This window comes from Propithecus coquereli, unplaced genomic scaffold (genome assembly GCF_000956105.1).
Source record: "Propithecus coquereli isolate 6110/MARCELLA unplaced genomic scaffold, Pcoq_1.0 Scaffold513, whole genome shotgun sequence".
NCBI lineage: Eukaryota > Metazoa > Chordata > Mammalia > Primates > Indriidae > Propithecus > Propithecus coquereli.
This window is the reverse complement of record NW_012150986.1, coordinates 1,305,062-1,323,416: the sequence shown is the minus strand read 5'-3', so window position 1 is coordinate 1,323,416 and position 18,355 is coordinate 1,305,062. Positions and strand designations below refer to the sequence as shown.

The 18,355-nt window shown below is 44.0% G+C and overlaps 1 protein-coding gene across 4 annotated transcripts in view; it reads right to left on the bottom strand.

The window, feature by feature from the left end:
* NHS (Nance-Horan syndrome (congenital cataracts and dental anomalies)) overlaps positions 1-18,355 on the bottom strand; it is a 330,666-nt gene that overhangs the window by 90,438 nt on the left and 221,873 nt on the right. For 2 of the 4 annotated variants that reach the window (XM_012656634.1, XM_012656635.1), the window contains exon 1: positions 6,102-6,410. The exons of the other annotated variants lie outside the window; for them this stretch is intronic. In XM_012656634.1, coding sequence (XP_012512088.1) covers positions 6,102-6,135 — 34 coding nt within the window. In that variant the 5' untranslated portion in view covers positions 6,136-6,410. Of the gene's footprint in view, positions 1-6,101; positions 6,411-18,355 lie in introns of those variants that run through there. 4 annotated transcript variants of the gene reach the window in all.

The following is an 18,355-nucleotide window of genomic DNA, read 5'->3' as shown; positions in this document are numbered from 1 at the left end:
ACATTTTTCCCTGGCAGAAAATGGAGTGACTTTTAGCTTATCTGCTGTCACCTTGTTAATGTGGTCATTGTTCTTCAAAATAAAATCTCCTCTTCTTACCCATGATGGCTTTTGTGTAAAAAAAAAAATAAAAAAAGAAGCAACTAAAAATCCAGAGGAGAGGGGTGGAAGGGGAAAAATAAAAGCCTAATCAAGAGAAACTACAAATAAACTTCTTCCCAAGGAACAGCACTCAGCACACAATTATCTTAATTCTCCCAGGTGGCCATTTTGCTTGCTTTCCAAGATAGGTGTGGAAAGCACTAGAAACCCATGGCCCCTATCATCACCCCTGGTTTTCAAAACAGGAACTATGGGCCTGAATTAGTTGGGATGCTGAATTTATCATCCATTTAAGCCAAGGGTTCTGTGGCTGTTGATGTGTGTCCCTGGCCTCCTCTCAAACATATCTTTAGTTGAAAATTAATCATGCAGCTCTAACTTGCTAGTAAAGGTTTTCAGGGATGAAAACTTAACCGGAAGAGGGATCCTAGTTGTTAATGGCCAAATGCCACCCATGGCAAGCATAACACAAAGACAAGGTGGTAAAAGAAGAGTGATTTACTCTATCTTGAAGAATAAATCGAAACTTCCTCCTCACTCAATTGCGAGGGGGCGGCCAAGAAAGGAGCAAAGATAACATTCCTGGGAGGCCTCAGTTCCTTGAAGCTGAGGAAACATTGCATCCTTCCCCTTATTGAAGTTTGACGTTTAGCCTCTGGATGCTGAAGAACCAGTCCTGTATTTCAGTTGTGAGAGGATATGGCTGAGATTAATTCCCTTCTTTGTCTCTTTTCTGCCATTTCAGGAGCCAGTGCCTGTAGCCACATCAAAGATCAAGACGTTATAGCCACATACAAGACTAAGAGAGGAGAATGGAGTTTCTCGGTATTCCTGCTGACCCAAAAAGAGGCACTCAGGATGGAGGGAGCCGCGCTACCCAACAAAGTATTCAGAAGCACAGGGTGAGTTTCAGAAAAGATTAAAAGATTCCGCCTTGAACACAGACAAGTAACTTCCACCTCAGTTTACCTCTACATAGAGTGGAGGTGTGCAGGATGAAGTTGTGTGGATAGCAGATTACAGTTGTTTATATCTTTCTGCAGCCTTATTCCTTCCTAAATCTTACCATCTCCTCCTTCTTCTCCCTCACCCCCAGACTAAGAGAAGCCAAGATTCAACCAAAAGCAAATAGGCAAAAAAAAAAAACACCACCCAAAACTGGATACACCTTAAAATCCACCCAAAACTTGATACATCTTAACCTATTTATCCTAACAGAGTCAGTTCAAAAGTCCCCTCCTCCATCAGCCTGACTTGGCTTCCCATGCTACCACACAAGGGAGAGTTGGTCCCTCCTTCATGTGGATGGGCCCCAAGGCACTGTTTCTAGCCCTTCTGGTGCTCATGGGTCAGTATTCTTCTGATGCTATGGTTTGAATGTTTGTCTCCTCCAAAATGCATGTTGAAACTTAATCCCCAATGTAATAGTATTAAGAGGTAGGGCCCTTAAGAGATGATTGGGTTATGAGGGCTCTGCCCTCATGAATAGATTAGTTTATTCATGGATTAATGGGTTAATGGATTAATGGGTTAACACAGGAGTGGGTTAGTTATCATAAGAGTGGATATGGTATAAAAGACAATTTGGCTCTCAGTGTGCCCCCCTTCACCCTGTGATACTTTCTGCCATGTTATGACAGAGCACAAGGCCCTCACCAGAAGCTGACCAGATGCAATCACCTGACCTTGGACTTCCCAACCTCCAGAACTGTAAGTAATACATTTCTTCTCTTTATAAGTTACCCAGTCTGGGATATTCTGTTGAGGCAACAGAAAGTGGACAAAGACACCTGACTTGGAGGTCCTCAAGGACAGAACTGTCTTAGCCATGTTTGATGCCCAAAGCCTAGCCCAATGCCTAGCATAGAGATGCTGCTCCATAAAGTATTTTTGTTTTGGGGGTTCTTTTTCTTTTTTTAGAGATGGGATCTTTCTGTGTTGCCCAGGCTGGTCTCGAACTCCTGGGCTCAAATGATCCTTCGACTTTGGCCTCTTGAGTAGTCTAAACCATAGGCACACACCACTGTGCCTGGCTCTGCTCTATAAAGTTTTGCTCTGTAAATGCTCACCTCCTTAAAGGCTCTGGCTATAATGAGCAGTCAAAACCCTACAGAGTGGGAAGCAACCCACTTGGGTAGCCAGGAAAGAGGCCAGGTCTGGGACAGAGCAACACAAACACTCTGTTGAGGAACATTCCACAAGAGAGAGAAAGAGACCAAGACACTTTGGAAGAATTTCTGAATGGTGAGTTTTTATGTTGAGTTTTTTCCTGGCTTGCCTTGGCATGCTAAATCCAGTATAACATTTGGCTGCATGTCCTCCCCTAGGCACACTGTTGGTATTTTCATGTCCCATCTGCCAGTGTCTCTGGAGGACATTAGGATAAGTGAGTTGATCCAGAAAAGACTCCCACTGTCCTGGCTCTCTGCCTAAGACATGCAAATGGAGAGCAGCTTCCCAGCCACAAAACTTTTGCCTGTGCCAGTGATGTATCATTTTTAATAATATTATTATCCTTAGCTACCATGGCTTGAGCATCTACTAGGTGCACCATGTAAGTCCTTTGCCCTCATTCCTTTCATTTCATCCTCATTTAAAGAATACACCAGGCAGATATTATTATTTCCATTTTAGAAATAAGGAAGTTGCAATCCCATAACTTGCCCAAAGTCACACAACTGATAAATGGCAGAGTAAGGATTCAAATCCATATCTGGCAGACACCAAAGCCCGTTTTCCCTCACCATGTTGTCTCTCCAAAACTTAACTATCTAGAGGATAAAACCAACAATGATAAGCCCACATAGTAGAACCAATGGAAATTACCAAAGCTATACTCTGAGGTAAATTTATAGCTTTCAATTCTCATATTTATTGTTTTAACACAGTGACTGCCATGTGAGTTGTATTTAACTCAGGCTAGTTTTGAGCCTGGGGCCTCGTGCAGCAAAATCCTGTAGTTAGTTTGTGAAAATCTTACTTGTTGATGTTCTTATTGTTACAATTAATATTGATAATTTATTCTTAAAACGTGGATTGTGTTGCATATAAGCTCATGCACAGAAAATAATAAAAAATAACAAACTACAAAGGATCGTTTTGTTTTAATAAAACACCATGGCCCCAGGGAAAATATTTTGTTTTCTAGTGTGTCAGTCAATGTGTTAAAGTAAGCATTCAACTTAAGATATATTTTTAAAAGTTTAAAATCTCAAGTAAAGAATATAAAATTAGATAAATTAATTTTAAAATTAGAAACATCAATAAAATTGGCAAACTGGACTTTGCCACAAGATGTTGGCAACCTATGCTTTGCTTCCTCCTAGTATAAGGTTCCCAGAAATAAGTTAAGGGACCTGAGCTGACATTGATATTGATATAAATGCTTTGCTTCTAGAAAAGATAAATGCCTGGAGATCTGGCCACAAATAACAGCAGTAGCTGTTGGGCTCCCTGGCCACTGACTATGGATTGCATAAGGGTCTATGTCTCTGAGAGTTTGCCTGATCAGCTTAAGTGGTTCTCACACCTGTTCAAGCCACCAGAACACCCTTCTAGGCTAGATGCAACAGGAGCCTGAAACTTGAGTCACATGCTCTACTTTTTCTAAAAACCATACTATTCCTTTTAAGCCTAGCCCAAATATAGTCTATCAGCTACAAGATCAGACATTGTCAGCACGTGGCAGTGCCTTCCTCCAGGTTGGGGAAATCTGGCAGGGGTTGAGGGGGAAAGAAAGCAGAGGATTTTGTTTTTCCCCACATTATTCCTATGCTTATAAGGCAATCATACGAAACAATTGTTCCATGGCTTTAAATCTAGTAAATAAAACTCCCTTTGAGACTCCAGTTTGAAAGATGGTGAAGATCAGAGTAGCTACATTTTTTATGTAATAAACACACACCCAAAACCTCTAACATTTTTATAATTGTGGTAATAAAATTTGTGTTGAGGCAAAAAGCATTTTCTCCTCAGCTTATATTATGCTGAATACAGTATCTGCCAAGGATTACTTGGAGGCATCTTTGATTAAGGGCCTGGTCTTTCTATTGGTGAGCCCCCCAGAGTTGGCGGGGGTGCCATGACCTTGCTGAGACTAATGCCCAATGCTAGCCGAACTCAGTGTGCCAACAGCTTCAAGAAAGGTGAGCCCTCTGCTGAGTAGCCCTGTAAACCGCACTCCCCGGCCCGCCCTGGCATGTCAGCTACCTCCAACCTGGGATCTTCAACTCTTGAAGGCAAATTGAGTCAAGCCATTCTGAAGGCCTTCTCCCCATGTTTTCCCTTGAGCTTCAACTGGAAACTTCTGGCAGGTACCTGGAAGGGCCTTATTTCTTTGGTACTCCCTCCCACGATTTAGTTCTTCAGGCCTGGTAAATAAATACTACCTGGCTGTCGGAAACTCTCCCCTGAACCCACTGATGTGTATGAAAATGTGTGGACTTGGGTTGGTCATTGTCTCATTCGGTTCCCTGAGGGAGACCGGGGGTTAAGATGCAAGTGGAGTTCTTACTTCTCGCCTAAGCCAGTGGTTCTCAGCACCGGCTGCACATTGGAATCCACCTGGGGAGCTTTAAAAAAATGCACAGATACCTGGGCCCACCCCCAGAGATTCGGATTTAATTGGTCTTAGGTGAGGCCTGTACATTAAACAATGGTTATTCGTAAGTATATATGATGTCAGAGATTCGGATTTGAACAACTTCTCCACCACAAAATTTGGAAACCACAGTGTCCTGAACAAACTGCTGTAGGCTCGGTGGCATCCACTGGAAGCTGCCTGGTCCAGAGGCATGCTCCCTTCTTCTCCTAAGGGCGGTTAGGTGACAAAGCTGCACACACCGATGCCTCCCTACCACCACACCTGGAAAAGCAGCTCACAGAGTGTTCTCAGACAACGGGGTAGAACAATCCTTTCATCACGAAGGGCTGCATACATGGGACTGGGGGTGGTCAGGAAACCCCTGAAGCTTTGCTGTCTGTCTCCACAGGCAGTGAAGACGCATGTACAGTAAGTGGTTTAACGGAGGCAAGGAGAGTGGCCAGCTTCAACTCTCACACTGCCCACCCCCTGCAGAACGACCTGACTGGGGGCGATGGAGTCTTTAGAAGAAATATCAGTAAGGCACCATCCCTGACAATAAGGATTGTGAGTTAAAATTGAAGAATTAACCCCAATGCAGGAAGAATACTGTGAAAAGTTCAGCACTTTTCAAATAGGGTTCAGTCATGTGCCTGGCCTTATGAGCCAGAGGAATATAATTAAAGGAGGGTTTAGAGGACTAAAGAAATCAAGACAGGTCCCAAAATGGTTTAAAAGGTCATGGAAGATGTGACAGGAACTAGAAGTTGGGGCACTTGGGTCTGGGGACTCCCAGTTCAAGGCTGTTTTGGAGCCACAGGGAGAGAAACAAACCTCTCTCTATAATCTCAGGATGCAGGCAAGATACTGAGGAATTCCAAGAAGACAAGGGTTGCGGGGCAGGGGGGTGGGGGGAAGGGGAGTGCTGGAGGAGAAGAAAGGGGCAAGGGGCCCAGTGCAGGATGGGGCCCCTTCCCAGCAGCCCTGAGCTAGAGCCTGGGACTCCTGCCCTGGAATCTCCACTTGGCCTACCCTCTGGGCCCTCCTTTGAGATGTTCAAATGTCAGAGCAGAAGAGGAGGAGGGAGAAAGGATTGTTCTCTCTGTCTTGGGTAGTCCAATGCTCAGAAGGAGAGCAAAGTTGAAAGCATTGGCCAGCCAGTATGAACAACCCAAGGTCCTCAAAGCTTAAAAGCTGCTGAACCTAAATGTCAAGGTCAGGCCTGAGCAAGGGTCAGACACAGCTTCCTCTCCCCACATCCGTTCTTGAAAAAGGGCTCACTTCCTTCAGGAAACATCCTTCTCCTTTCCCCCAGAACAGGAAGTGGCTCCAGCACCATGCCCTCTCCATCAGGCGCAGCCTCCCCCACCTGCCCTCCCTCCTGGGCTTTCCAGGAAATGCTGCAAACCCCAAATACCTGCATTCTTGGGCATGCAGCAGGCCAGTGCCATGCTCGGATTCCCGCTCTGCTTCTTAAGGACAGGCCTTTTCTTTTATGCAAAGCCTTCTCTGAATGCCAGAGAGCTGAAAGCTGATCTGCTGAAGTCAGCAGGCGGGGCGGGGGGGAAGGAGGGTGAGAGAGGGCAACCTTCGGCAAGGAGGATGGCAAATTTTCACACAACCTCTGTGCTGCCTCTGGGACTCCCCTCTGGAGGGGGAGATGGTCTCACCCAAGTGCTGGGCCAGCTGCTAATCCCCTCTGGGGTTCACTTGAATGGCAAATCAGGACTCCAGGGCAGCCTCTGACACACCCTGTCTCCAGAGGAGGGGCTTAGCACTTTCCTTTTCCAGCGCTAGAGGAGTTTAGAATGCAGTGGCACTACTTTTACACCCTTGCTACTCCAAATGCAGTTGGCCAGGGAGTCAGGGGCATAGGCATCACCCGGGAGCTTGTTAGAAGTGCAGAGTCTCAGGCAACACCAGTTTAAGATGCTCTGCCAAGTGCCATGTGGCTACAGAAACCATTAACATGCTGCCAGACACAGGAGGCTGGACAAATACTCAAACCCAGGGAGCCACAGCAGCCCAGCCCCTCTGCCAACTGCCTGATCATGAGAAGGAACACATTCCATCCCATCACTCCACAGCCGCCCCAGGTTGCCCCCTATTCTTCTCACCAGCATGGGGCTGACTCACTTGGCTGTGAAATTTTAGCTCGGTGCGAGGGTGCTCTATTCAACAGGTCTGCAAATATTTGCACTCACACTGAAAGGACAAGAATGGCTGGCAGCCGGTGGGGGGATACAATTGGAGTTTGCTCTTTGCAGGTTGCAAATCAATTTCTGATCCCCTCCCATCTCCAACACACACACACCACCTGTATCAACATGTTAGACTCTTGCGACTCCTGTGATGCCGATAACGGCAGTAATAGTGCATGGCAAGAATACTCAAGCCACTTGGCAAATATCAGCCATCCTGGACTCTGTTCAGATCTTCCTCTTGGCAAGAAAGGGGAGGTTTAGGAACTTCCACAGTTTTGCTCTAATAGCCTTATGTTGTCATGGCACATGATTCACCTCCCACTTGAGCCCAGCAAGCGAATCCATGTGCAAAAGCTAGAAGAGGAGAGAGAAGGAAAGAAGAAACACTAATTGGAAGTGGGAGAAGAGCTTTTGCGTTGCAGTCCAGAGAGAACATTAAAAGAACGACTAGTGAGGCAGATGGACTTGTTTGCTCCTCAGATGGTCGCCAGGTTTCTGCCGATGGCCCCACATTGGATGCTTCTGCTCCGAAATCATGTGCAGCAAGAACCAGAATGGGTGACTTCATTTCTGAAGAGGAACTGAATGGCTCTGAGGTTCTGGGATGCATTAAGACAGCCCAGATCAACAGAAAGTCTGGCTGGAACCTTGGAGAAATGACCCAGACAGAGCCTTCAGCCTCCCAAGCATCCATCAGTGACATCAGTGGATGGCATGGCCATTGCCTAAAATCCTGCTAGTTGTACCACTCCCCTCCCATTAGCCCTGCTTGAGGGAAGAAAGCAAAGGGCTGGGGAGAAGGAGGAGGGAAAGTCAGCCAGAGATGAAGACAGGAGAAAGCAAGCATAGAGGGTGGCCCTGGGCTTTTACAGGGATTTGTGTGGGTTCTTAAAAGCAATCATGGTGGGCTTTTGAGTAGAAAACCACGCTAAAATAGTATTTAAAAATCTTCCTGAGAGCCCCAGTCTTGCCTGGAACAATAATCACTCATGAAAAGACTCTCACGAATGAAAGGAAATGCTGCCATTGTTTTATTTTCTCTGGGAAGTCATAATAGGTTTTAAAAGGTTAATCTCCCTCTCAGCCCTGTTTTTTCCCTTCCAGTGACCCCAAGCTGAAAAGGAAAAATATTTGCACTCGGTGTTTAAAAACCACAGTGAATTAGCTTTTGTTGTTCATGGCAAAGCCACTGTTTAGCTGCCCAGAATCAAACCAGATGTCAGGGGAGAAAGAAGGCCCCCGCGTCCTGTGAACTTGCCTTTCACCTTTGCAGAAGGGCCGAGGGGGAAGCTGGGCTGAGATGGCAAAATGGAGGGTGTCTGGTGGTCAGCGAACCTGACGCACAGTTTTGATGCAAGCACTGGCTAGCTCTTGGCGGGGTGCTGTCTGTGGGACTGGAATGTAACAGCTCTGCGACCCTGGATGCACAATGCCTCTTGATTTCCAGAAATTTTCATCTGGGGACACTAGGCAGGTAGCACTATCCCCATAGGTGGCAGAGACCAAAAGGATGGAGAAGAGAATTAGGAGGCAGAAAAAGCACAAAAAGAGATCCGCAGGATTTGCTGGGACATGAGATCTAGCAGTGAAGGTGTGAAAAAGACACTCTGAAAGGAAAAGGATACATTTTCTTTCTGTGGCGTTCTGGGAGAATACAAGTAGATTATTACTCAGCCTTGTTTTGCTTTAGGACACCACCCACCAAAACTCACAGCTTAAATTGGGCAAAAAACCAAAAACAGTTCCTGTGGGTCTAAGTCTATTTCTTACTGTTTCCTAAGTCTAGCAGCATAAGCAAGCAGGATGTCCTCTATACCGAGATGCTCTGTATCCACTTAACAGACGTTACCAAGCCCCGCTTTGGATACTATTCCTGCCCAGGAATTGATAGCCTAATGAGGAATAGCATTCTCCATTAGGGGAAGACAATAATATAATGCAAGAATAATATAATAATACAACAATAATAGGTGTAACAACAATAATAATAGTAAAAGCCACCATTTTTCAAGATTTAATGATGTGCCAGTGATTGCATTTTATGTACAATATCTTATTTAATCCTTACAGTAACCCTGTGAAGCAAGTTTTGTTATTCCCATTTTACAGATGAAGAACTGAGGCTCAGAAAGCTTAAGGGACTCAACCAAGGTCGCACAGCTGTTAAGCTAGCCAGGGTCTTTGTTTGTTATCACTGATGAAGCCCAAGTGCCTACAACAGTGCCTGGCATATAGTAGGTGCTCAATAAATATTTACTGAATGAAGAAAGCAGCTGGGGGTGCAGGGGAGGGCTTTCTGGGGCATTGGAACTGAGCCTCGAAGAATGGCTAGGACTTATGCAAAGAACAGGGTAAAAGGCACATCGGAAAGAAAGCAGAAAATGAACAAATGTATCTCTAAGGAAAAAAATTGTTTTACAAAACAGCAAAAATGGACAGGAGGGAATAGTAGTCAAGAGAGAGATGATCAAATCAGAGACTTGGGGCCTACTGTCGCTCTGCCACTGATAGGTTGTGTGCACTTGGCCAAGTCAGTCTCTTAGAGTCTTATTTTCCTTATCTGCAAAATTGCGCTAATGTTATCAATACCTACTGTGGCAGAAACTGTCAATTTCCTACCAAACCATCCATGTTCTCCTTCTCTTTCAATTTCATGAAACCTTATTTTTAAAAATTTGGCCTATTGCCATACAACCAAAATTCTGTATGTCCGGGCCTCCCTTTCAGCTAGGGATTGCTATCTGGTCAATGGGATCAAAGCAACCATGGTGTGGGATTTCTAGAAAGTCTCCTCAGAGGACAAGGGTCATGCTCCTTCTGTCATCCTGCTGCTTGGGCCAATGATGTGATGACTGGAGCTGCAGCAGCCATCTTGGACCAGGAAGATGAGGGCCACAATCTAGGGATGGTGGAACCAGGAGCTGGAAGGAACCTTGGTTCTTCATTATTGCTGAGTCTGAATATAAGCCCTTGACTTCTTTTATGTAAGAGGGAAATAAAGTTTCATCTTTTTAAAGCTTTTGTTGATCCCCAGCAGATACATTTACCTCAAAGAGTTGTTGAGAGGATTAAATAAGAATACAGATCAAGTAAATAGTGTTTGGTCTTATACAGAGTAAGCACTCGAATCTTAGCAATCTTTTTTGTTGTTGTTGTTATTCACTATTATCATCACAAAGTCCAGAATACTCCCTTATTCTGCATTAGGCTGAACCCGCTTCATTCAGTTATTTAATTAGTCCATTTGCTTAAAAAAAACCCTAGGATTGTGTCTTTCATGAGAACCTATTCATGAATCTTCCTATTATACAGTTTCTGATAATAGAACAAAATATTTCTCTTTGAATTTCATCACCAAGTTATCCACACAACCAACAATAATGAAAATGTAGGTCTGTTAGTGAAAGGAGGGTTAATAGGTTAACACTTCTGAGCATGGAGGATGGAAGGCATTAATTAAATTTGAAGTTTGGTCCAATATCCCTTTTTGGAAAACTCCATGGACTCAAAAGAGTCTCCCTTTTCCCAATCAGATAAACCTTTACATTTCAGGACACACCTAAAAAAAATTTAAAGATGCAATTTGCTTAGGAAGCCCTGAGAGTCAGCATTGTATGCTGGACTTCAAGAGATTTGCCAAGAACTATGGATCTTTTTACTTAAATCTCTGCTTCTTAGTGTCTTTGACAGATTGCGTGGTTTATTCCTGAATTTGATCAATGTACATTTCTTGGAAGATCTAAGAAAAGAAATAAAGACAATGGGCTAGAATGAGTGGTTCTCATTGGTCAAAGGACTGACTGTGTTAAAATTACCAAGCGCTCAACTCAGGAGAACTACTGAATCTCAGGCTCCACCTTAGACCCACTGAATCAGAATTGCTGGAGGTGGGGCTTGGGAATTTGCATTTTTAAAGCTGCCCAGGTGATTTTGATATGCAGTCAGGTTTGGGACTGTTCACAAATGCCCCTCCTCCCCCAACACTGTCTTAGTTTGGGGTATCTAGAAGCAAAGTCTAAGATGGAGATTATTGTTCAAGTAATGTGTGGAGGGGGTGCTCTTAGCAGGGGAAGGGACTAAGCAAGAATGTGGCCTCAGCTGGAGATTTGCTTCAGCCTGATTCTGCAGGGAGCTCTGGAGAACAAATTGCACCACAGAACTGGTCTCACCTAGAGGCAAGAGGGTTGGTGGGGCTTGCATTTGGTCAAGAGCAAAGCTCTGGGGAAGGGGCAGCTGTAGCGTTTAGGAGCCAACACTCATAGCAGCTGAAGGGGGCACCACTTGGCAAAGGAGACGTAGGCAGGGCAGCAACAGTATCTACTACAAACTCCGACCTGCTAGGCTGTGGTGGGATCAGCCTCAGTATTTTGTGGCTTTGCTCTCTGCTGGGGCCCTAATGTCCCTTTACTGACTTGGCCTGAGATCCCCTTTTGCAGAGGGTCTTGGAGAAGAGTTTAACCTGCAGAAAGGTTTTCAGAATCTGATAAGGTCATTTCAGTGACCAGGGCCACCAAGCTGGCACCTAGATTACCAATGCATCTGCTAGGGTTATCATAAATTTGCATGCTGAGTTGTGCCAGGAGTTGGCCCAAAGTCAATATCCCAGAGTCCTTCCCATGAGTTCCAGCCATGAGTTCCACTCATATGATCCATAACCAGTGACTCAGGGAACCTGGTCGCTTGGTGATGTGTAACCTCTCTCTGCTCTCTTGACAAATCAAGATGCAGGCCACTGAACTTCCTTTGCCTTATTCTTGATGACTCCTAAATAGGTCAAATCACTTTGGAGAGTGGCCAGAAGCTAATTTTGTATTCACCACTGACCCATTTTATTCCTCTGACATTTCAGGAAAAAGTTGGGTGAATGCCTTTTCTTCTTGTTTGCCTGAGTCCCCATTCCCTGGAGCTAAATTTGCAGTCCAGGCTGATGTGATTTATTCAGAGCTACTGCTACTTGTCAGTGGATTGCTGCCCAAACTTGCTTGCTGTCCATCTGCTGGATTCCTGTACATATGTGAACATGTGTGGAAAATTAAAGACCCAGCCAGCTGCAGCCTGGAACTGCCTTGCCCCACAGCTGCTCTAGCCTCCACCAGGCCTGATGCCAGGGTCTGTTGAAGCAGTCTTCACCACATGGTCAAGAAACAGGGAGCATCAACGATAAAACATACCCTAGTTCCTGAGTCTGTCAGTTGCTTTTCATCAGGAGGTCAGCCAAGGAGAGTTTATGTAGTACTACATCCCACTATAGTGCCCCACAGCTACTCAGTCTCTGCTCTCATTGAGGAAGTGCCGCCATTTTGGTTTCTTATATCAGAGCAGAGAGCCAGGACAGGAAGCAGAGAAGGGAGCAAGAAGAGGGAGTGCTGGAAGAAAAAAATGGAACAATATGCTTTGCTTTTGTGGTTCATTCAAATTCAGGAGGAAGCTCGATACTTCCAACCAAAGTCTGGAACTAGAAACATGAAAAAATAAAAAACTGACTCGACTGTCTCTCCAGAAGCTGTTCTATGGCAATGCTTTTATTTAATTGCAAGATGTCAATCCTCCTCTCCCCAGATTTCATCGTTTGTTTTGTTTTTGGGTATTTAGTTGTTGTTTTCCCTTTTCCTTCATACACTGAGAAATATCTGCAGATGAGCCTGCGGGACAATCTGGCCTTACTGTAAGAACAGAAGTCGCGATTCTTAACTCTTCTCACTCTTCCCAATAAATCTCAAGCCAACATGCAATGGAAGTTTCTTCATGGTAATAATAGAATAATAATAAAATTAAACATTTTACTCATTCAGCAAATATTTATTGAGCACCTACTATGTGCCAGGCATTGTTTTAAGTGCTTCGTAAGTGCTATTTCAGTTAATTCTCACAGCAACTCTATGAGATACATACTAGTATCACCTCCATTTTATAGATCAGGAAATTGAGGTATAGAGAGGTTAAATAACTTGCCCAAGGCATTGGAGGTGGTAAATGGCAGAGCCTGGACTCCTAATCACTGTGCTGGGTTACCCTGATATTAGAGGTTAGGGAACCCATTATGCTGCCTCAGATTCACCATCTCCCATCACTCACATCCCAATCCTAGGACAAAAGACAATAAGCAAGAACAGGATTGAAATCCCAGCTACTCACAGGAAATGCTTGTCACTTACTTTGCTGAGTGTTTCAGGAGGAACATTCATGTGAAGACAGAGTTGTGTGTGTATATATGTGGGTCCATGGATGTATGCATACATGTGCATGCATGAGTGGCTACACATACCCTCTTCTGCAGTGCTCTCCTTTGAGCCTGGATAAGGGGTTCCCATTCATAACGAAGTTGAAAACAAGACCCTGACCTTCCCATTTAGCATGGCTCCCCACTGCTGCTTCCACAAACTGGGATAGAAAAGGCACTGAAATACCCTTCTGGCAAGGCTGGGCACCCTCGCCCTGGGCCTAAGCTGCTCCTCAGTATCTCAACCTTCCACTTGACAGTCTCTAGTTTTGGCAAGAACAATTACCAAGTACCTGGATAACCACAGGGAGTCCAAAGACAAATTCATAGAAATGAAGACATTTGGGGAGAAAGAGCAAGAGTCTATTGAGCTGCCATGTAGGCCTCCAAGTTCCCAGTTTGGAACTTTTTGCCCTCCAGGCTGGCACTCCCTCTTTCTTTCTCCCAAACCCTGACCTTAGGGATACAAAACTTTCATTTCACAACACCTTACTTTGACCCTTCCTTCACTCCAAAGTGAAAAACACCTGATAATGGTTTAAGCCTTTCCTAGGGTATTTGCATTTTAATGGCAATTTGGAATTGTAAAACTACAGGCTTCAGGCAACAGATGAAGATGATTAGGTCATAGAGGGGGAGGAGAAACCAATGGGGTTTTCTATAGTTCCAGAACTAGCTAACACTTTACTTAATATTTCATGAGGGTCCTAGTCAAAGCAAAACACTCAGATTGACATTTTATTCATCTTTTGATCACTCTGGCACCTTTAGGGTGAGTGCTAAAGAAAAGGCATGGCTTCTCTAAGTCCAAATGTATTCAAGGTGGCACACAATTGCTGTAAGTCTTAGTTATGTGATTCCCGAATCTAAGAGTTGAGTGTATTAATTAAAAGGCATTCTGTGCCTAGCTGGTGGTATCATGTAGTCATGGCTCCTCTGACACTCTACGCTGTGGGCTTACAAGCAGAAAAGTTAGGGTATCTGCTTCAACCAGGAGCCCAGGAAAACTTCAGTCTTGACGTGTCATTTAGCATGAAATCGTCTCAATCAGAATGGTGCTCACTGAGCTCCTGAGGGATGCCAATTAAGTTTATTTAGTTTGGCTACCTCAGATAAGGAAATTCCAGAAGCTTTCCAGTTCCTTCCAGATTTATTTGGAATGACATCATGCACTGAGATGCAGGATTCTTGCACGAGTCCAATGTTAGAAGAATGGATATGATGGAATGATAAGACTGGCTAAAAGCTTAAGCAGTCAACTTGGGGAAGGAGGAATACTGGAGGGAGATAAAATTCATTTTTGTCATTTGCCCACTCAGTGACAAACAATTGACCAACTACAAAAGTTGCAGCAATGGGAACAAATGGTTAGACTTGGAATTCTCGTCTTTTTCATTTCGGGGGTATAAGTAAGATTCCCCCTATGTATAATAAAATGGAGTAGCTTTTCATTCTCCTAGATTTGAAATGGTTTGCAGGTGATGCAATTCACAAACAGCAAAATCTTTAAATAATGCTGTATGGACTTTCCTTGGCTCTCTCCTTTGAAACTCGTTAAATTACTTTTGCTGCCTTTGAGTTATAAGGTACTAACTTCAGTGCTGCATCTTTGCCCTGAGTATTTTGGCCTGGAATTTCAATTCAGTGCTTCCCTTGACCTTTTGGATAGCATACCATTGAGTGGAGACAGGGAGACAAAAGGCAAGAAAACCTGCCTTATCTTTCTGACACTGATGTGAAACTCATCACTTTTAGCAAACTTGCCAGTGCTCAGTCCAAATAAGCACAGCATTCTGGTCTAAGGCCTTGGTGTCGTTCTATTGAAGTTCTTGCCATGTCCAACCAGAGGGAGATCTATCCATTCCAAGGCTGACAGAAGGCAGCACATATTTTACAGCTGTATCAGAAACAATGTGAGATTATTCGAGATACATGAAAACATCAAATGAGAAAGTCCTGGAAGCCAAGCCAAAAGGGAACCTGCCATTGGCAGCTGTGGCCCCCCCAGTGATTCTCCCACCCCCAGCTCTCTCTTTGTCAAGCATCCTATCGTGCCTATGAAGAAATCCACCATGGCACCAGTTTTCTAGGAAAATAATGAGAATGAATAAGTTTTTCCTAATCAGGCTTCTAAGCACTGAAGAACTGAGGGACAGAATAGATAGGAAAAGCACAGGACTAAAAATTGAGATCTGCTCTGTCCAATATGGCAACCAGTAGCCATATGTGGCTATAGAGCACTTGAAATGTAGCTAGTGTGACTGAGGAACTGAATTTTTAATTTCATTTCATTTTAATTAATTTGAATACCGATACTCCATTCAGTTATTAGAAAACTTTTGTGTGTGGAAGAACTTGGATTTATGAAATCTGTTTTTTCAAATTTTATGGAAGTGTATGGAATCTAAATACAGATAAGTATTTCTGATGAAACTTTAACATCTGAATTGAGACATGCTTTAAATGAAAAAACACACTAGATTTTGAAGACTTAGTATGAAAAAAGAATATAATAGCTCATTAATATTTCATATTGATTTTATATGATTATATTTTATGTTGATTTTATATGCCAAAATAATAATATTTTGAAACTATTGGGTTAAATAAAACGCATTATTAAAATTAATTTCACCAATTTCTTTTTCATTTTTAAGTGGCCACTGAAAAATTTTAAATTATATAAATTACATTATATTTCTAATGGACATCACTGGCTTAAAATGAACAAAATCAAAAAAATGTCAAAGGATTACAATAAAGTGTTGAAAAGAAAATATGGGCTTTAAATCAGCTAAGAAGTGAATTAACTCACAGTGGTTTGGAGCAAGTAGCCGCCCCTCATTGAGTGGGCTGACTTAGGGGTGCCTGTTCATTGGAGGTTTCCTTTCTAAAGCTGTTTGGCACTTGGCCATGGTGTTCTAGAGCAGTGGTTCTTAAATTTTGCTCAGGGAACCTCTGGGGGTCCCTGAGATCCTTTCAGGGAGTCTGCAAAGTCAAAACTGTTTTCATGATGATACTAATACATTACTTGCCTTTTTCACTCTCATCCTCTCACGAGTGACATGAGATACCACGCCAGATGGAATGCAGAAGCACACATGAGAATCAAGCAGTCTTCTATTAAGCCAGACTGCTGGTCAAGAGATTTGCAAAAGAGTAAAAGAATGCCGTTCTTCTCGCTAACATTTTTTGGTTTGGAAAATATAGGATATTTTCCTTAAAATATTTTATTTATAAACATGTCATATATATAATATAGTATACATACTTATTATTGTTAATTTTGAAATAAATTACTAGGAAACCTTTTTTATTTCTCAGTTTTAATTTCTAATATGTTCAATATTGATATGACTCCTACAAACAAAAGCTCTTTAGGGTCCTCAATAATTTTTAAGACTATAAAGGGGTTCTGATCCAAAAGTTGGAGAACTGCTATTCTCGAGGGACTTGATAGCAGATGCTGTTGACATGACGTCCCATCCCATAGTTCCTCAGCCCACCTCTGAGTCCACCTGCAGCCGCTGGGGGCAGTTGCCGTGCACACTGACCACTTCCCACCACGAACTCCCAGTTGTCCCTGTTGGTCTGCCTGAGGGCTTTTTCTCATGCTGCAGGACTGTTAGTGAGAGTCTAAAACTAGAAACAACCCAATGGTAATTAACAGTAGAATGGATAGAGAAATCCAGATGTTTCACACTAGGGAATACTATACAGCAGTGAGAATGAATAAGCCACTGCTACGTGCAACAATGTGGGTGAATCTCACAGATACAATGCTGAGTAAAAGAAGCCAGACACAAAAGAGTATGTGTTGTTTATAAAGTTAAAAATCAGCCAAATCTAATCTATGATGTTAGAAATCAGGATAGCAATTTCCTTTGGGGAGGAAGAAGAGCCCACAGGAGAAACCTGGGGAGCTGATGAGGTTTCAGGGCTTGACTTGGCTGGCTGGTGTAGGACTGTATTCATTTTGCAATAATTCCTTGAGCTATATCATTTAGACACTTTTCTGTATGTATGTTAGACATCATTCAAAAGGTAAAAAAAAATCAAATTCTAATTATTGTTTTTATACCATGCTCTGCCAAGCACAGGAGAGGATAAAATAGAATTTTCAGACATGGCTTATAGTTTCTGCCCTTTCATTAGCCCTCATGAGAAATAAATAATAGTAGAGGATTTAATTTGGAGGTGGGCAGTTTAGGGTGGCTTGTTCTGCTTAAATAGGAAAATGACTTATTTTTAAATTGACTTGAAACCCCTTTATTTGCTTAGAACACACGCAACATCTTAATCCCCACCACTCCTTACTAAGCTGCACTGGCTCTGTCCCACACTGAAGCTGGCTGCCTGGCCCCAAACGCACTTTGAGCTTAAGACCTACAACTTAAATTATAATTCCAGAGGTGACATGAGCTATTGTGCCATGGAGACCCAGCTCGCTGCACTGACAGTGATGGCCCAGGGTGCAGCTTGAGAGGGTAGGGAGGGAGTTTGGGCATGAGGAGGAGGAGCAGGGAGGACTGGGGTGAGCCAGATTGTGTTCCGTGCTCGCAAGGGGCCCTCTGAGGAAGACTGAGGAGGCAGACTGAGAGGCTGGGACTGGACAGGAGGGCAGCACTGTCCAGGGGATATGAATGTGACCTCACCAGCAGGCCCCTGGGGACGTTTTTCCAGTCAAGAAGTCACTTTTTGCCATCCCTTTCATTTCCAATACCCAAATTTCCTGTCAGCCAGGGCTCATGCCTGCTTCCAGTCGTTCACACAGGTTTCTGCAGGAGACTGTGAAAACATCGAATGAGAAAGTCCTGGAAGCCAAGGACTCCCCCCACCCCCCACACAGGCATGTGCACAGGAAAGGAGGAGAAAGGGCCTGGGCTTCCCCATCCAGCGACTCCATTATAAGGAAGGCTGGGAAATGTAGTCTGGCCATGTGCCCAGGAAGAAGAGAACATGGCTATTGGTGAGCAGTGGACGCCTCTGCCTCATGTTAACTCCCTTCTCCCTGCGCGGAGAGCCAGCAACACTTGGCAGGAGGCATAAAAGAGACCACTGAGAAACCCCCGCCCCCCACGGGCATTGGAGCTCATGTGGAGCCCTCCCATGCACCTTGCCCCTAGCTCCGATGTTCTGACTGCTAGACCTCTCAGACCACTACTGAGTGCAGAGCCCTGCGTGCACGGCCCGCTGGTCTACAGTGCCCATCATGCTTTGCGTCCACCCAGATTCTTGTTCTGGGCC